The 21,010-nt window shown below is 35.7% G+C and overlaps 1 protein-coding gene across 1 annotated transcript; it reads left to right on the top strand.

The window, feature by feature from the left end:
• The first annotated feature begins 1,862 nt into the window (after positions 1 to 1,862).
• On the top strand, positions 1,863 to 7,577 carry LOC113692560 (uncharacterized). Its single transcript, XM_027210981.2, has 7 exons — positions 1,863 to 2,007; positions 2,239 to 3,930; positions 4,368 to 4,801; positions 4,896 to 5,057; positions 5,579 to 5,654; positions 5,909 to 6,064; positions 7,108 to 7,577. Exons 2-7 carry the CDS (start codon positions 2,248 to 2,250, stop codon positions 7,249 to 7,251), a joined length of 2,655 nt encoding a protein of 884 aa, XP_027066782.1. The 5' UTR covers positions 1,863 to 2,007; positions 2,239 to 2,247; the 3' UTR covers positions 7,252 to 7,577.
• Positions 7,578 to 21,010: the final 13,433 nt, after the last annotated feature.

Raw genomic sequence — 21,010 nt, 5'->3', positions numbered from 1 at the left:
TGGGAATATTGATGGGTGATAAGGTGGGTTATAACCCACTACATTTTATGTATTAAAATAAATACAAAAATCTATAAAAAAGAATGAGAAGTTTAGAAGTCATTGAGAGGGTTTCTGCTAAAAATCCCTTCCTGTATACATATAGATATAGATAATTCGTATTTTTCCTACTATCGCCTTGGGCGCAGCAATCATCAGGGCTCAAATGATTTGTTTGATATTTGTTATTCAATGTATGATTGCTTTTACAAATGTTTGGATGGAACGGAATATATCATCCTCGCCATTAGGGTTGCAAACGAATCGAGCCGCTCGCGAGCGGCTCGAGTCAAGCTCGAGTCGAGCTCGAGCCAGCTCGAGTCGAACTCGAGCTCGAACTCGAGCTCAGAATATTAAGCTCGTTAGCTCGCGAGCCGGCTCGCGAGTTTGAGTATATATATATATATATTTATTTTATTTTTATTTTTATTTAATAATAAAATTACGTATATTATATATATATATTTTTTATTTTTTATTTTCATAGTGAAATTACGGATATATCCTTAATATTTTATTATTTATTCAGAAAAAATATTATTTCATTTATTTTTTTAAAAAATAAAATAAATTTTTTTTTTCGAGCTCGAGCTCGGCTCGACTTGATTCGAGTCGAGCTCGAGCTCGAAAATTGCCAGCTCGTCGAGTTCGAGCTCGAGCTCGAGCTTGATAAAATTTAGCCGAGACTCGGCTCGATTAGCTCAAAACTCGACTCGACTCGGCTCGTTTGCAGCCCTACTCGCCATGCCTAGCAAGCTGTTTCTTTATTGACAGTTTTCACAGAGTTGAGGGTTCCGGGAAATAAGTATAGCAAATTTCTCCGAATAATATTTTCGTTAGAATTATAATCATATTTTTTAATCTATTTTTTTTTATATTTTCAATCATCGTTTTATCTCATATACATTACATTACAAAAAATATTATAGCAATTATTTCAATAGTACTTTATCCAAACCCACTATTTGTGGTGATTTCAAAAACTTGTGTGGATCTGTTTGGATCTATCAATTTTTAAAAAATTAGTTTTCAAATACTATAAAAATTTTTAAAAAGTATTTTAAAAGGTACTCTAAAAATAGTTTAATTTTTTTTATATTTAAAAAATATTTCAAAATATATTTTAAAAACTCTACTACTCTTAAATATTCCAAAATATATTCTAAATACTCAATTACAGTAAATTTTTTCAAAAATACCCCAAAAACAATTAATCCAAATGGAGGTGTGTAATTTATTCTAATTTTTTGTAATAGCATTGGAGTACTTGAATACATTCAATTAGAGGGAATTGTACGTGGGAGAGATGTTTGTAATTTTGACTAAAATTTAATAAAAATATATGATTTATCCCAGAACTTTCCACAAATGATATTAGTCGTTATGAGGAATTTTCCAAAAGTGTGTTTGGATAGAAAGTTATTTGAAATAATTATTATAACACTTTTTGTGATATAATGTATGCCAAATAAAAAGGTGATTAAAAATTATGTTTATGACGTTAGTAGAATAAAATTTGAAATTTTTTTTTTTGGGTGCAAATCTTGCTAACCAAACATATTGTCAAAAAAAAAAATACCGAGTCTCGCAATTTGCTCTAGTCAAATATAGCTGGAAAAACCTTGCTAGAACAAGCAAAGGAAATGAGACGTGTGATTATTTGAAAGACGAATGTAAGAGTGGGACAACATATAACACCAGGCCAGGAAATGGAGATTGTTTTGGCGGGAAATAGGCCACCTGTGGCGATCTCAGCAGTCGTGTTAAAGAAGCTTTCCTAATTTCTCTCCCCAATAAAACCTCAAAAAAGACAGAGAGAAACCCAACAGCCAAAACCCGCCGTCTTCACTCTCACTCTTACTCCATCTCCAACGGTTGGTTTCCACTAGCAAATTTTAGCAATCAATTTTATCGGTACTTTTCAATATCGCCGCCGCCCGGCGACATTCCTCGAATCCGCAGCCGGCGGTAAGTTTTTACATTTTCATTTCTCTGTCTATACTTACCTTCAGCTCCGATTCTATGCATATTTCAGGTTCTTTGTACTTATTGTTTATATATTTTCCGTATATGGACTTGTGAACAAATTCGCACTCCTATGTACTCGTTTTAGCCTCGATTTCGTCAGGCTTTGTATTGATTTTTCCCCCTGATTTTAACATTCGTTTTTTACCTTTTAAATCATTGCAACAAATATAGACAGTTGAAATGACGGTGTTGAGGTCTCGTGAAGTTGCTCCCCCGGGAATGATATTGAAAACTCCGGCGAAAGCTGTGGATATTGGGGTGTTTGAGCCGGAGACTCCGGCGAAAACCCTAGAAGGCTTGAACCATCAGTCAACGACTAGTCCTTTGAGTTTGAGCCCTAAGGCTCCTTGTCAGGATGGTAAGGAAGGGTTGGCGGCTGGAAGTGTCCACAGGCGGAGTGCTCGATTGGCTTCCAAGTTGGACTTAACTGAAGGTTTAGAAACTGTTAAAACTTTTAGTCGAAAAAGGAAGAGATTGGATGCTGGAAATGATGGGAGTTTGGGTGATGGCCTTAATTTGGCTACTGCATCTACTGAGAAGAAGGATGATGTTGGAATTGGGGTTGGGGACGTAATGTTAGAGGAACCAAATAAATCTGACTCTCTTGTTGATTTGGGAAATTCAGGCCAAAGTAGTGACGCAGTTGAAAGCGTGAAACAGGGGAGGAGGAGGAGAAAATTTGGCATTGATGTGGAATTATCGGATCTAATGCTTGTAGGGCAGGATCAGAATGAGAACAAGGTTTTGAATCTACGGTCTGGGAGGAGAATCGTGAAGAGTGGAGGGAAAAAAAGGAGTGGTGATAGTTCTGAAGGAGTTGAGAGTAATGACGGTGATAAGTTTTATACTGGTAATGATAGTGAGTGTATGTCAAGTGGCTGCAGAGGAAATGGTGGTGTGATGTATGAGTCCAAGGTAATTGCTGAAGGGGATGGATATCATAGTATCAATAATGTGAAGAAATTTACTGGAGAAGAGAAGAGCAAAAGTAAAGTACTTGAGAAGGCTTCCTTCATGAGTGGCATTGATTTGTTGAAATTGAAATCTGAGGTGAAAGAAGCTGGTGGAAACATGGTTAAGACTGAAAAGAAGGTTGAGGCCAGGAGTACTAGGAGAAAGGATAAGGGGAAAGAAAAATTAGTCGAAAGTAGTTCCTTATCAAAATCCTCTTGCTCAGTAGGACGCAAGTCCGAAAATAAGTTAGAAAAAGAAAATGACGACACTGTTTCAAGTTCTTCTTTATTGGCCGATAGTATGTCATCCCAAAATGCAGAGCAGACCGACATGAGTGTGACTGCTGACAGAAGGGTTCACAAGGTTCGATTTCGTGAAATAGCCAGGCGAAATGCATCTCGTTTTGCTCATTTCTCGTCTCAAGAGGAGGAGGACAATGCTGCTGATACCTCTGGAGGGGAAATTCCGCCATCTGACATTAACGCTGAAACAGAAGATTGGCCTGGTCCATTTTCAACTGCAATGAAGATTATTAGGGATCGTCAGATGAATGCAAATGTTCAGCGGCATAATTCCTTGTCAGACAAAAGGGGGGTTGCATCAGTTACATGGAAACCCAAAAAGGATCGACAGTGTAACCTTCAAAAGCAGTTGGTTCCCTCGTTGCAGGACCTGTGCCTGACAATTCTTGTGAAAAATGCCGATGCAATCACTTCGCTTGATTGCATTCCTGATGTTTTGAGGCGCAGGCTATCTCAATTGCTTTGTGATTCTCGGAGAATGGGTGATCATTTCTTTGGCCTGCTTGTACAGGGTTCTCCCACTGAGATTCATCTAAGGGACTGTTCCTGGTTATCTGAGGAAATATTCACTAGAACTTTTGAAGCATGTGATACTAGCAATTTGACGGTATGGGAATTGACTGTAGTTGGCATTTTGATATAGTGTCATTTTGTTGCAATTTAAGTCTTTTATCACTTTGAGATGGACAATGCATTTTCCTAAGTTTTTTTCCTTTGCAGCATGATCTGGCCTAATTAAATTTTTATGCTCCAACTATATTTGAGACACGGGCTACAAATCCCATTGTTTTTTGCTTTGGGCTATGCTTATTCAGCCTCAATTACATCAACTAAAATAATCAAGTGCTATGTGCATTCTTTTGGATATTGGTTTTTGCTTGGTGGTTTTGCATGTAAATAGTTCAACTTGTTTCTTTGTGCTGAAATTTCTTTTCATGAGCTACAGGAAGAATTCTATAGGCATCTAGATTACATGTAGATTTCTTGTTTCTTTTTTTTAATTGATCTTGAAATATCTGAAGACTATATTTGTTTGGGAATCAGGTCCTACAGCTTGATCAGTGTGGAAGATGTTTGGCAGATTATGTTCTTTTTGGTACATTAGCTCGTGCTTCAAATTGCCTGCCTGCTTTAACTGCTGCGTCATTACGGGCTGCATATCGTCTTTCTGATGTAGGTCTAAGTGCACTGGTTTCTGCTGCACCTTCACTAAGATCTATAAATCTCAGCCAATGTTCCCTTCTTACTTCTGATGGCATTGCCAGTTTGGCAGCTTCACTGGGATCAGTTCTGAGGGAACTATATCTAGATGACTGCCAAGGGCTAGAAGCCAAGCATATATTGTCAGCTTTGTTAGAGTTTGAACAATTGGAAGTCTTGTCATTGGCTGGCATGGAGACTGTTTCTGATGATTTTGTCAGTAGATTTGTAAGCGAACGAGGTCACAAGATAAAGGAGCTTGTTTTGGCAGATTGCATGTGGGTTATTCTGAATAGATTGCCTTTTCAGATTTGAATTATGAAGGAATCTCTACTTAGTTCATTAATCCTGTTTGTATTTCCTTTGGTGCAGGAAATTGACGGATTCTTCTGTTAGAGTTATTGTAGAATATTGCTCAGAATTATGTGCAATTGATCTCTCTAACTTGTGCAACTTAACAGATACTGCAATAGGGTACCTTGCAAATGGTTGTCAAGCAATTCAAGCTTTGAAACTCTGCCGCAACACATTCAGGTTTTTTAAATATTGGCCTTTTAAAATAAATGCATTATTTGAGAAAGTAGTACAAGAGTGTACCACCTATATATGAAGTATACAAAGATATAAAGATCCCTCAAGGGAATTCCATTCAGAATCGATATTCATAAGAATTAGGAAAGTATGCTTAGCCCTAAAAACCATGTGAACCAAAAGATACTGTTTGATACTGTTACAAAGCTTTCTATATGTCCTCAAAAGGCATACAGTTGATTTTATTCCATAATACCCAATTGTGAGGGCACACCTCCAAGCTCTTCTGTTTCCATTACATCTAGCTTGCCTTTTACAGCAGCAAGTTAAGAAGTCAATGCCTCTTCTTTGCAAAACCCATAGACTCTGACGGACCTTTAGAACAAGCCTCTAGCACTTTTATAGGAGCTTTATAGTGCAGTTAGAGATTATCTCTGTGTTCTCATTGACAAGTAATCCTGTATCCCATATTCAGAATAGTAGTTGACATCCAACAGCATAACTTTCCTACGATTTTGTGGCAGCGATGAAGCTGTTGCTGCTTATCTTGAGACCTGTGGAGATACTTTGAGAGAACTTTCACTAAGTAATGTTAAACAGGTACTAAACTATCAATACCTTTTTTGCTCCTTCTCTTCCCTCCCTCTCCTGTTGCTCATCTTTGCATTTCATACCAAATTTGCTTGATAACAATATCCTGAGATTTTGCTTCTCGCAGCTGGGAGGTAATTTGGATTTTTCGCGTATTTGATATTTCATTAACTGATCAAACACGTGGGTCTTTTATCCTAGGTTACTTTATACATGGCATTCCATTGTTGGGCTTGACTAGGCCTTTCTGACAAAATTTCCAGGTCGCTCAGAATACCGCTATATCACTTGCCAGACTCTCTAGAAACCTGCAATATTTGGATTTGTCCTGGTGTCGCAATTTGACTAATGAAGCCCTTGGATTGATTGTAGATGGCTGCTTGTCTCTGAAAGTTTTGAAACTATTTGGTTGTACTCAGGTATGATATGATTTTTTAAACCAGACTTAATTTTACAAACTATTGGATCTCGTATTAGAAGTCAGAATTTGTCTTTTCAAGACTAGCCGGTGGCCCTTTTTGTGATCTAATGAACTTTATAAGTTGTAAAGGGACAGCCCAGCCAATTGACAGGCATTCTGTGACAGAAGGGAACAAATATCATAAGCACTGTCTATCCTTTGATTCTGAATATGTTCTTTTGAATTTCTTGGACAAGTTTCAAACTTTATGTGCTGCTTGCAAATTTTCTCCCTGACCTCAATCTGGTTTTCCGAAAACATAGGATAAAGAGACTGGAAACTTCTAACATGTAGATCTTCTCATAACTTCAAAAAGAATTTACCTGTATGCTGGGCTGGTGTTGTATCTGTAAAAGAAAGTTTGGTTACTTGTGCTTAGTTTGCATAAACAAAAGTTCGAGGAGAAAACTGATCCAGTGGATGCTGTTTTGAATTTATAAACGAATGAAATCTATGTATAGGTTTGACATCCAAAGATATGGGGATATGAGATATCAGCTAATAGTGGTTCTTAGATATTGTTGCCATGAGCGCCATAATACTTTGATGGTGTGTATTTGTGTCAAGTTCAAGCCCTTTTCTCTGGCAATATTTTCCTGTTTCTAAGCAATGAGTTTTGCTTCTGGAAACCAGTGGAGGGGGGGGGGTGCCTTTTTAATGCTTCACAAAAGATTAAATTGATCTTGGAACCTTTAGGGAGTATGAACTCTCTCTTTCATCTTATAGATGTATGTAATGTGAGTGAAGTATTCTCGATACCTGGGTCTTATCCTTTACAAATTGCTTTTCACCAGAGAATAAATCTTTTTGGGTCACAAATACATACTCCAGTCTTTCCATTTTTGAAATAATATCATCCATGTAGTGTCTCTGCCACCCTCCCCCAGTGTCCCTTTGTCTGACACGATATATATACACTTCTGTTCTCTTTAAATGCCTGGCTGAATTGTCCCTTGTAGGCATGCATTAACATATTGCTCATGTCATATGGTACTTTCACAGGTTACAGATGTATTTTTGTTGGGCCACTCTAATCCAGAAGTACGAATAATTGGATTGAAGATGAAGCCCCTACTGGAACATCTTGAGGTGCCTGATCTACTGCGAGGACCACTGCATTATTCATCTGTTTCTCCTTCATTGTGATCCTGGTTTAACCTAGTTCAAAACCCTAGCGGTGAAGTTCCAAATTTCAGCTCCCAACTTTTCTGTATCCTTGGGCATATTCCCTGTACATTTTCAGCAGTAACATGTGATGTCATGATTTTGCTCATGAAAACAATTTTTGTGTTGTTAGTAGGGAATGAATCTCGCTTCAGCTGCTGACAAGTCTCAGGTTGCTTATTTTTGGCCATTTGGGGTATACTGTGGCTTGTCATGCATGCATATTTTGTAACGAAAGCTTTGACATCCCTAATTTGTTTACATGTTGGAGGTGTCATATAAATATATCTGAACAATTTATCCTCGAAGATTTTTGATACTAGTGTTGCTTGAACTTCTATGGGCCGATTTAAATGGATTTGAAATAGGTTTACAAGTTTTGAGCTCACAGTACCTCCATCCCACTAGTCCCTGTTTGGAGAGGAATGTGTTTTAAATGTTCACTCCTCTTTCTTCCCAACTAAAATTCCCAAACAAGAGGCCTGATTCGTTGCCAGTTTGCAGAACTTCTATACTCCGTTTTAACTGTTTCATTCCTCCAAATCAACCATTCAAACTAGTTAATTGAGTTGATGCCAGGATCATTGCCAGTTTGCCACACTTGTTCTATCTCTCTCTCTCTCTCTGTGCAGGTCCGGAGTTTAGTTGTCATTTTACTTTGGAAGTTCCTTTTTATTGATTGGAATATATGAGTAGTTTGGGGTTTATTACAATGAAAATGTGATCTATATAAACTCTCTATTCTCTTGGAAGAAAAGGATAAAGTTTGGATATTGGTGCAGCAACGTGATTACGGCTTCCTTTGATGATATTAATTTTCGGGGGGAAAAATGCTTATGGCAAAGACTGAGGATCGATACTTTTTTTTTTTTTATTCTTCATATATGGTTGAACCCCATTGTTTTTGTCCATAGAGAAGGATGGCAACGAGACACTGCCCCGCGAGGGGAGGTATGGGGGCTGTGTGTGGGAGGGAGGGGGGTGGTGTTACTGATTTATGTTGGGTTAAACTATTAGTAGTACTAATTTATCCTAATAACAATTTTTTTGTCGGTTGCAGGACTAATCTGTCCATAGCTATGTGAAGAAAATTCAACAGCCATATGCATGCTTTGTTCCTCAAAGCCTCCTCTTAAATCTCTGTTCTTCAAAGCCTCCTCTTAAATCTCGTTAACGCATTTCTTCTTCAATCTCTCTATTTATTTCTTTAAGCTTTTGCTTCATCTTCTGAATCTAAATAGAAAAGATAAATACTTGTTTCAATCACACAAAAATGCTCAAATGACAGTTATAGAGGCCAACAGTCATTTGGTCTATTGGTCACCACCAAGACTTTAAGTTTTGGTTGTGGGTGGGAAGTCAATGTCCCACTAATCACTATTTGTGACTTGCTACTTAAGTGATTTTCTCCCATAGATTAGATTAAGTTATACAATTGTTAGAGAAAGTTTTGAGTTTTTCCACAGTTGTTTCCTCCATTTCTAATAATCCGGCCATCAACATACAAACAAGAACTGTAACCAAAGATGATTCTTTTTGATAATCGCTTCATAATGCCCCTTATTCAACTACAAACATCTTATCCCTCAAGAAGCATAGACATGGAACATTAAGAAATCTTTTTATCTTGTGCAGCAATTTGGAATGATTTAGAAGAGGAGTGGGGTGGGGTGGGGGGGGGGAGGAGGGAAGAAGAGGCACCCTTGTGGACACCCGTGGGGGAAGCGGGCCGTGGTGGGGGCAGGGATTAGGGAGTTTATAATAAGGGAACAAGTTCCCCGCTCTATTGCCATCTTTATGTGCCCACTCCAAATATACATGAATGCCTTAGTTTTTTCTTTTTCCTAAAAATAAAACTGATATTTCGCAGCTCCTCTAATCAGCTGTTATGTTAAATTTATATCAACCTGTATAAAATGTTAAGGCAACTTGCTTCCGTGGTGCATCCTTGTTGGTTAAAGGGCATGATCAAATGGCTCCGATTGCATTTCAAGGTCATAGGATTGTAATTTGTGATTGTCATTTATTATAAATTAGGATACGCTTTCTATTGGATACAGACTGTGAAAGAATATAGGACCTGTTTGGAACGGAGTTTTTTGGCCAAATTTTCTAACTACTAGTTTTTTAACAAATTTAACTACAGGAATCCAAAAGAACTTATCAAATTTTTTAACCTACACACTTCAAAATATCTAATACACAAAAAACTTCCTCTTTTCTTCTTCTTTCTCTTCCACCCTGATCCACCACACCTTCATCGCCAGCTACAACCTCCGCCGCTACTTCCAGCGCCTTTTTCCTTCCTTTCTCCTTCTCCCTCTCCCTCTTCCCCTCCCCCTCTCCCTCCCTCCCTCCCCTCTCTCCCTTGCCTCTCTGGCCACCTCTCTCTTCCCTAGCTGCGATCTGGTCATGCGACTGGATTGGGCAACGAGGAGGAGGAAGGGGAGGAGAATAGGAAAGTGGAGGAGAGGGGAGAGGGAGATGGAGATGGAGAAAAGGGAGAGAGAAAAAACAAAAAAAAAATCGAGACACCATGGCTGTTGGTTCTCTGGCTTCGGAAGGGAGAGGAGGAGGGTAAAGGGGAGTAGAGGGGAAGAGAGGAGCAAAGAGAGAGAAGAGGGGAAGAGAAAAAGAAATAAAAAATTTGGGACCATGGCTGCTGGTTCTTCAACGAGGCAGAGGTATGGTACCGCGAGGGAAGAGGGAGGGGGAAGGAAGAAGAAGAAGAGAGGAAAGAAAAGAAAAAGAAAAAGAAAGAAAGAGAAAGAGAAAAAGAAAAAGAAATAAAAGAAAAAAATGATAGGGCCATGGCTGCTGGGAAGGCAGAGGAAGGGAGTAGAAGAAGAAGAAAAAATGAGGAAAGAAAAGAAAAATGAAGGAAAGAAAAAGAAAAAGTAAGAGAAAAAGAAAGAAAAGTTAAAAAAAAAGTTTTTCATCTTAAAAAATATTTCCAAAAACTTCTACAGTGCACCACAGTAAAGTTTTAGACAAATTTTCAAAAAACTCAGATTCTAAACGGGGTCATAAAAAAAGGCCTGTTTGGAAGTCTAGTTTTTTACCAAATTTTTTAGCTACTAATTTTTTAACAACTTTTGCTATAGGAAGCCAAAAAAATTTATCAAAATTTTTAACCTACACACTTCAAAATATCTAATACACAAAAAACTTTCTCTTTTCTTTTTCTTTCTCTCCCACCCCAATCCACCACACCATCATCGCCGGCCACCACCTCCGCCACTTATTCCAGTGCCGGCATTCCTTTTTTTTTTTTTTCCTTCCTTTCTCCCTCTCCCTCTCCCCCTCCCCCTCTTCCTCTCCTTCCCTCCCCACTCCTCCCCTCCCTGGCCACCCTCCCCACCAACGTTGAATAGTCACCGCCAACCCTCGCCGCGTGCCACCCGCCGCTTCCTCCATTCTCTCTCCCTCGCAACCCACAACAGCCACGATTGCAGACGCAACCCGCGGTAACTAACTTTCGCCGACAACCCTGAACCCAATCTAATAACTCATTGCACAAAAAAAGAGATGGAGAAGGGGGAGAGAGGGAGATGGAGAAGATGGGGAAAGAAAAAGCAAAAAAAAAAAAAAAATTTGTGCACGCCATGATTGCAGGTTCTCTAACTTTGAGAGGGAAAGGGGGAAGGTGAAGGGGAGTAGAGAGGGAGAAAGGAGCAGAGAGGGAGAAGAAGGGAAGAGAAAAAGAAAAAAGAATTTTTGAACAAGGCTACTGGTTCGTCGGAGGCAGAGGTAACGGGGGAAGGAAGGGCCAGGGGGGAGGAAGAAGAAAGAAAAGAAAAAGAAGAGGAAAGAAAAGAAAAAGGAAAGAAAAAAAAGAAAAAAAAAAAGAGAAAAAGAAAGAAAAAAAATGGTAGGATCATGGTTGCTGGTTCGTCGGAGGCAGAGGTTAACGGGGGAGGGAAAGGGCAGGGGGAGGGAAAAAGAAAAAGAAGAAGAAGAGGAAAGAAAGAAAAAAAAAAGTTTTTCATTTTAAAAAAATTTTTCAAAAACTTTTACAGTGCACTACAGTAAAATTTTAAACAAACTTCTCAAAAACTCAGGTTCATTAACTTTAAACTTTGGAGCTCAGCCTAGTTGACATGGCCCACCGCCCAGCCTTTGATATGTTTCGGATTTGGGTTAGTGGGCTCATGTTTCGCTCCAGACCCCCAATTGAATTTTGCTCGTTTGAAAAGCCCAAATGGCTAATTTCATCTCGTTGAATGATAAATTTACACCTATATCCAATGGATTATACTTTTGGATAGGGATATTAGTCAGGTGTGGGTTGATTCTGCACCCCTTTTATCTTAGATTTTATGATAGAATTAATTTTTCTTACGCACGGAAAATACTAAATAGGTGTAAATTCAAGAAAAATAATACACATTGATTTAATGCGAAATGCCAATCAAATGTAATAGTAGCTCGTTTTCTTGAAGTTACTTGTAACCCTTTTTCTCCAAACCGCACAACACAAGTTTGTAGCTGGGCACTAACTCCACACTTCTCTCCAAATACTTTGGAAATGGGAATTTTCTTAATTGAAAGTTTAAAACCAAGGAATTACATCATCACAATCTAAATGGAGGTATTGTGCCTTTAAGATTCCACAAGAAAGTGAGTCAATTATTTAGATGAAGGTCGGGCCAGGTCGCTATCAAATGCCACCATCATTTGGTTTGTTGTTTTTGGTTAGGCCATCATCATCATACATCATAGGCATATGCTGTTGATCAAAACAAAACTGTCATCAATCCCTCTGTTCAATGGAAAAGGCAATGCCCTGTTCGCCCACCCAACACCGTTGGTTGAAACCACTGTACTGATTGGCTCACTGATAAGAAATGTCAGTGATAGAAACAAGGGGGGTAAAGAGGGGAAGAGAATGAAGAAAGAGGCGTCCATTTTTTTTTTTTTTTTTGGGGTCCTACTAATGTTGCTACATTAATTGATTATCTTAGGTGAAACATTCTTGATACTAACGCACCTTTAATCATCATTTGGTCTTTAAATAGAGCCCCTAAATAGATTCTTAAGTTTGTTTAGAGAAAATAACTATGTTGAGAACTTGAAAGTTTAATAACAACAAAAATGAAGCTTCAAAAGATTGTCCCTTTGACAAAAAAACTATTTATATTGCGACAACCATACTTTTTTTGTGGTCAAGAGTGCAGATTGTACCGACCTCGTTATTGGGCTCCCTGAAGTGGTATATTTTCTCCTGTGTCATACCAACTACATGACTTTGGAATATTTCATTTCCCCAAAAATTAGAATATGGAATTTAGAATATTCTCCATGAATAGAACGTCTAGTTTTAAAAGACACAATTTATTATGCCTTTTTTATAATTTTCACGGTGTTGCTTGAATTGTCTTTTTTTTTAAAAAAAAAAAATTTACGTTTTTCGTAAACACATTTTTCAATCACATTTTTATTCTACGTACATCAAATCGATACCTTACACTTATCTATAAAATAACAAAATGTAAAACAAATAGTTTGACAAAAATTTAAGCGTTATTGTTGAAATATCACTTTCCTTTTGAAATAGTTTGACAAAAAAGATTGCGCGATCCCAAAAAGTCTTAGCATGGAGAGGAAGTCTTGGCATCAAATCAACATGATGAGAGGTTTGGAATTCCAGAAATTAGAACCAAGTCAGAAAAAAAAACAAAGGATTAATACAAGTCAGAGATCTAACAAAAATAAACGGTTTCTGATAAAATTTGTTCAGTTTGACTAAATCGCCCAATTCTTGGACTTTTCGGTACTATTGCAAAAAAATGGCGGCAGCGAGTTTGCTCGAACTCGGTCAACTTAATGCTCTTTCTAGAGCAAGTAGCCTCTGAAACTCGTTCCAAAATACACACGCTCTTCGGTGCCTTTCGGGTCCAGGTGCAGTGCATTTTTTCTATACGATTTAAAGCCGAAACCTTGTACTTAATTAAGGTCAATTAAATGCTACTAATCTATGATTATCCTTCCCAGGCTTCAACCTCTATTTTTGACGGTTTCAACTGGAACGGTTGAACCCAAAATTGAGCGTGTGTTTCTCTGATCTGACACTAAGGACAGTAAGAATTATAAACCTATATATTTCTTTCTCTGAATTTAATTGATCCTCCGTTTCTTCTCTAATCCGAAATTGTTGATTAAAAGTCACGTGATGTCAAAGTTTAACCATTCTTAAAAGAGTAAAAGAGCCAAGCAAGTACGTAAAGACCAGAATATAATTAGAGTTGTTTCAAATTATTTTTACCATATCGAAGTTATTCTAACATATATATATATATATATATATATATATATATATATATATATATATAGCTATGTGTACGTATGAATGTGTGTTACTCTAATGAAATTCGAAGTGCTTGTTCAGCTAAAGCCTTAATTAGACAGGGACAATGCATGCGACTTTTTCTATCGAAAGGAGTTGCGTGTTTGACAAATATTCCAATTATTTGAGTAAATTAAAGAAAATTTGACAGAGGTAGATGATGCAACTTTAAAAAGAGTTCAACCCGAGTAAAGATAAATATTTAGGCGCGTTTGATTTAAGGTTTCACTCGCAAGCTTTGCAATAACATACAAATGTACCGTTATATGTTATATTTATCGTTATTCTACAAGTAGATTATAGAACAAATTCATCTGAGTATTCTTGCCAGATAAAAAATGGGGTATCATACATCGCACTGCTAATTATCATCAAACAAAAGAATAATAAGTAACGAAAACAGTAGTACGAGTTTTGTTTAGATAGTGAATTATTTGTCAAATTTTATTTACTTGTAGCATTAACACATTTTTTACTTCGCATATAACGTATCAAAAAAATTACTACAATATTCATATGTGCACATCTCGTCAAGGGAAGAGATTTGAGGGTGATCGAAGGCATGTTCGGATCCGTGATGATGATCAGAACTTGATCCTATCAATCCTTTTTTATCCCAAAAAAAAAAAGAGTTGATTCTCGTCCAAACGGAAGAGGCAGTTGAGAATCTCAGCTTGAGATGTCCCTCGTACTACAACGCTTGATGATTAATACCGATCACCCCATACCAAGTGGGCCCTGTTTAGGTCCTGAGTACAGAAAAGTCTTGGGGACAACTAGTTGATACTACCGCTTAGCATGGAATGATAGAAGTGGGGAATTGAACAGTCCCACATGAGAATTGAGAAATGTCATCGGCCGAGCCAAGACAAGCCTAAAACAGTAGTAGTAGGAGTAGGCAACTTTCCGCCCGCATGACCAGACACTAATCAAGAACTGGCCATGTCGTGTCCACCTGACAAATGACACCCCCTCCGGCCTCCTCCCTTCACTTATTATATTATATATTATATTAAAATAATTAAATCTATCCGGGTGACAGTTACGAATGTGGTGGGGCAGGAGGGCCAGGGATCCAAACGATTACCAGGTTAACCGTTACTCAATTCAACGAGGCGTAGCCACTGACTGAGCTTGTGCCCACCATAAAAAAAAAAAAAAAAAGAAATTAATAGTGAATTTGATAAATTTGAAATCTAAAATTTAAATTTATTAAATATGATATATTTGAATCTATATTATATTCAATGATAATTAAATAACATGATGTGATACGATCGATATAAACATATTTCAAAATTTTATAGATCCAACACATGACGCCAAACACGATGTATATAATATGTAATCTGAACCTTATAATTATTGATTGGGCCAGGATTTAGTTACTGTAGCAATTGTTCCTGCCCTGCACTCGAGACGGGAATGGTATAGCAACCGTTTGTGAAGGTTTAACGGCTATGATTGGCTCAAAAAAATACTTTATATAGTTCCGACCATATGATATGATGCATACTAAGTATGACAACTGCATAAAGGTGTATACTGTGTTTAAAGTGATTTGCATGATTGAATAAATAACATACATTTTGTTTTAAAAGACAAATATTATATTCCTGTTATGAAACAATTAAAAGTATGGATGTCCCTTTGTATTCCCAAGAGGATTAATTCATGATTTATGATTACATTATGTATAGAAGTTACAATCCATAAATCTATTCATGTAGTGAAGAAACCGTTTCATAAGTTTCTTCATATTATTGTAGTAGTGGGTGTTTAATAGGATTTATGTACCTTTAATCTTGTAGTACCTATATATAGAGGTACATTGACACCCTTTGGAATGACTTTTGTATTTTTATTGGAATACAAGAATATCATTCTCTTTTCTCTATTCTTTTCTCTAATATCTTCATTCATACTATAATAGTTTATTAGTTTTACAACACGTTATCAGCACGAAAGCTCTACTTTTGAGCAAAAGGTGAAAACGGATACACTACCGTGAACAAAAGTGAAACACAAGGTTTTGCCAAAACTCTGCCCGTATTTTTTCAAGTAACCTCTGAGGTAAATCTCTGACCCACAAACTTATGTCAATTTTTTATGGCTAACATTTGAATGATCAAAAAATACAAGTGCCTATTGTTGAACAACCATTAAACACAAATATATACTGTTTGACATCTTTGAGGTAATATTTCTCCTTTTAATTCTACTTATTTATCTTTAGAATTATTTGTTATAAATACTTATATTCTGATGCATTGAATTTTGGAGATGCTATTATAGAAAATCAATTATATTTGAGGATTCACTTGTCCTTTGAAATATTTTAAAAAAAAAAGATTCGATCACCTGAAAATGGTCGTTCTTTAACGAAAATATTTGACCACTAGAAGATGGTCATTATTTCAAAAGCCTGGTACGATAAATTTACCTATGGCTACAAGAACATAATTCTGCTATGTTTAGAATTATTTCTTAGTTGAAAATAATATTCTCTACATATTTCTCAAATATGCGCTTGTAGTAGCAATATTGAGAGAAAATTTGAAAAGTATTTTGTACTTATTGCATACTAGTTCTAGTCCATTCCCAGAAGTGAATGTGACTAAATTTCAATTTATTAGTTATGATTGTTGTCATGACTATGATTTTGGTAAATATATATTTTACCATAACAAAAGAAAAAGTTACCACTTGAAGTGGGATAATAATGATAAGGACAAGAAAGTAAAGATCCTAAAGATAAATGTCCCGAAGTACATTTGACGATAATAATGATAAGGACAAGAAAGTAAAGATCCTAAAGATAAATGTCCCGAAGTACATTTGACGAATCAAAATTATAATATCATCTTCACATGGCCAATTTCTTTAAACACCCTGAAGGTGTATGATGATTGATTTAATTAATTTTTCTTCCCGAAGAAGAAATAGATGTTAAACATTTGGGATCAAAGGATTATAGTTATGATATTTGTCCCAGAATAATTATGGTGATAATGATATGTGTCTCATTAATAAGTGTTACCATATACACTATTTTTCAACAAAAGAGACAAACACAATTAGTGTTAGTGCTTAAGTGATTGAAAGCTCCAGAAGAGCCACTACTATATTTCTCCCTATAGGAGAAAAGTTTATCATGAATAAAGTACTACTTTTTATCATGTCTCGAAAAATTTATTGAATTTGAATATCCGTTGAAATGGATATCAAATTGAGACATTAAATGAGACAATAATAAAGATTATATTTAGAAATCAAATGAGATAAAGGTTAATTATATCATAATAATCATTCGAGAGAGAAATGATTATCGATATAGTTGTCTTCATTCTCATTTGATTTATAATTATCACCTGCAGTAAATCAGAAGTTTACTGATCCCAATGGATATATGATTTGACAAAAGTGAGAATATTTGAGAGCCGACAAGTATTTATACATACCCCCTTTATATTATATATGGTTCCAAAAGAAATTTAGAATTTATGTCGGGTATGAATCATTTTTTACGATTAAATATCGTAAAATATTTGATGAGTGATCTATTAAATGATTTATCTATTCTGATGAGTTACGATTCCCGACATTAGGGGGAGGAAGAAATCAACCGAAAGGAAATCACCTGAAAAATTGGATTTCCTCGATCCTCATACAAAATAATGTGAACTGAAAGTTCAAGAAATTATTCATTTGCAGAAAATTGCAAACCAGTTGTCAGATATATATCGACTCCAGAAGAATTATTAAATCAACTATTCCTGCAGGAAATACCTTGATTAAAATTGATGTCCCTGAAGGACATGCACAAGTGCTACAAATAAATTTAAGGCCGACCTACCTAAATAAGGTATAAATTGATTTCAAATATTTCCGGAGATTAAATGTCATGACAAAATTTAACCTCTTGAAGAGGTTGTTCCTGAAGAGCCAATTTCTGAAGAGAATGAAATCATAAAAAAAAATTTTAATTGGAGCCTAATAAAATGTAGCACTTGATATTATAAGAAGTTGATGAGGATCATGAATCTAGATCGGTTGATGAATGTCGGTATAGAAATGATTGGAAAAATGAAAAGATGCGATTCAATTTGAATTGGACTCACTGGCTACAAGAAAAGTTTTTGGACCTGTAGTCCAAACACCTGAAGGTGTAAAGCCAATAGAATATAAATAGGTATTTGTGAGAAAAAGAAATGAGAAAAAAGAAATTATGAGATATAAAGCAAGACTTGTAGCCCAAGAATTTTCACAAAGGCCTGGATTTGATTATAATGAAACGTATTCACCTGTAGTGGATGCTATTACATTTAGATATCTTGTGAAATTTTGCAGTACATGAGAAATTAGATATGCGTCTAATGGATGTCGTTACTGCATATTTATATGGGAATCTTGAAAATAATATTTATATGAGAATCTCCGAAAGATTCAACATGCCTGAAGTATGCAAATCAAATCCTAAAAATATTTATTCTATTAAATTACAAAGGTCTTTGTATGGGTTCAAACAATCTGAACGTATGTGGTATAACCGTCTCAATGAATGTCTGACAAAAGAATGTTATACCAATAATCCAATATGTCCATGTGTTTTTATTAAGAAAAATGGATCAAATTTTATGATAATTGCTGTATATGTTGATGATCTAAATTTGATTGGAACTCCTGAAGAGATTCAAAATAATGTTGAATATTTGAGAAAAGAATTTGAGATCAAAGATTTTGGAAAGACAAAATTCTGCCTTGGTTTACAAATTGAGCATTTGAAATGTAGAATTTTTGTCCACCAAACTGCATATACCCGGAAGGTATTAAAGCGGTTTTATATGGATAAGACACATATATTAAGTATTCCAATGATCGTCAGATCATTAGATCCTAATAAAGATCCTTTTAGATCGTGAGAGGAAGATGAAGAGATACTTGGTCCTGAAGTACCATATCTCAGTGTAATTGGCAAAGAATATTGGAATGCAACGATTAAAAGATCTCAAATGATGTTTGCATCAAGGGGAGAAATTAATACACAAGAATAGTGTACTCTTTTTCCTTTACTATGGTTTTTGGTCCCACTGGGTTTTTCCCTAGTAAGGTTTTAACGAGGCATATTTTTTGTGTAATGGACATCCAAGGGGGAGTGTTATGAAACAATTAAAAGTATGGATGTCCCTTTGTATTCCCAAGAGGATTAATTCATGATTTATGATTACATTATGTATAGAAGTTACAATCCATAAATCTATTCATGTAGTGAAGAAACCGTTTCATAAGTTTCTTCATATTATTGTAGTAGTGGGTGTTTAATAGGATTTATGTACCTTTAATCTTGTAGTACCTATATATAGAGGTACATTGACACCCTTTGGAATGACTTTGGTATTTTGTTGGAATACAAGAATATCATTCTCTTTTCTCTAATATCTTCATTCATACTATAATAGTTTATTAGCTTTACAACAATTCCTACCCTTAACCAGTAATTGTCGCTTCTCAATTAGCGGCTTTACCCCGAGGCCAAGAGACCATGCCTACGTTTTTCTTTCCTTTTTTTTTTATTTTTCAGGAATTTCTTATCAAATTTGACTACACTTTTGGAATTTAGAGGATATAAAGCATTGTTTTGAGTGTAATGTTTATGATGTATATTAAATTAAGAATGTTTTATTGACATATTTTTCTTACCATTTTATCATCACGTAGTACTCATGACAAAGAAAATATTAGAGTGTCGTGTTATTTTTCTATAAACAAAAAAAAAACTGTTAAAAACTTTCAAAAAGTGCAATCTAAACAAGCTCATTAATATATATAAAATGTGTTTTAAATTTTGCCTTATAATTGCAATCATAGAGACTAGGGCTGCTGTCCAGTCAAGTAGAGCTCGTTTAGTTTACGATACTACTCGAACTCTACTTGAGCAAAATACTTGAACTTAAGCTCGTCGAGTTTTGTAAAATTATGTTCGTGCTTGAATTTGAACTAATCTTACATTACTTGAGCTCAAATTTGAGATCGATCAAATCGAACTCAATCAAGTTTTCAAACTCAAATTTTTTAGCAAATTTCATAATTTTTGTAATAAATAATTAAAATTATATTATAAATATACTATTCAATAAGGTTCGATGAGTAGTCAATTTTGTTTTTTTTTTTTTGTTCTACTCATACTCGACTCAATTACCTTATCAAGTAAATCGAACTCGATTCGAGTTCGGTCAATGCTGAGTTCGAGTCACACTTTTGATCAAAATACTCAGGGATTTGAGTCCAATAGCATGATTAATTTACGCCCCTAACGGAGGCTCCTAATCTAAAGATTTGGGATGACCGTAAATTGCTTTAATATCGGCAAACCTTCTTAAAAAATCAATATTTATGAAGAAATAAAATTTCGTGTTAACATTCTAGCAAAGATTCTAACCCCCTTAGCTATATATTTGCTTATTTGACAGAGTTTATAAAAACAATTAGACCGAATAAATTACATCCTTTCTTTAGAATCTTTTTGCATGGATTGCGAACCAAATGGCATGTCATGTGCCGCAATAGGGAGACACCTACCCTAAAAAGTGCAAGTGTTGCACTACTGCGTAAACTAGAAATAATTATAAAAAGGGCACGTGACTGGGTGATTGCGGTCTAAGCAGTCGGGTGCAAAGTTTACTCGCACTTTCCCATTAAAGTTAGGCGCACCACACGCCGTTTGTGCTACTAATAATATATAATATGCAACGAGCAGGACGGGCATTTTCGCGTGTAGACCCAAATTTTTTTAAAAAAAAAACCCATTATAAAATTTGAGATGATAATCTCAATAAAGTAACTCATCGGATCCTTGTTGCTAAACATCATCCAACCGGTTAATGAACGCCTTTAACAAACCAGTCAAACACATTTTACAACTCATTTACCCAACCTAACGTTCGCATGATCAATCAGGCAACAAATTTAGGAATGTTTGGCATGCATTGGAAATTAACCAAACGTAAGTTTTGTATGCTACAAATAAATTTCATTTCCTCTCTTTATTAATGGACAACGTCCATTTTATTTATATTCTAACGTATTTTACAAAAAAAAAAAAAAAAAAAAACCCATTAGGCGGGGAATACTAGAGAGTGAGAGAGACTCAAAATCTCCTTTGGACGAGAATGATGCATTAATACATATCCTCTGAATTTCATTGTAAATATCAAAGTTTGAAATCCTAACATGTCAGCAATTATCTAGTGGCTAACTTTAAACAAATTGATGAATTATGGGAATATATAAGAAATTTTGAAATCTTTGAATCAGAAGAGTTCCAATTTTCAAAATGAAAATGTTCGATACCAGAATACGGGTAGAGATTATAGTTTTAATTCTTATTACCAAACA

This window comes from Coffea arabica, chromosome 6c (assembly GCF_036785885.1).
Source record: "Coffea arabica cultivar ET-39 chromosome 6c, Coffea Arabica ET-39 HiFi, whole genome shotgun sequence".
NCBI lineage: Eukaryota > Viridiplantae > Streptophyta > Magnoliopsida > Gentianales > Rubiaceae > Coffea > Coffea arabica.
The sequence above is the reverse complement of the archived record's forward strand: the minus strand, read 5'-3'. Positions and strand labels throughout refer to the sequence as shown.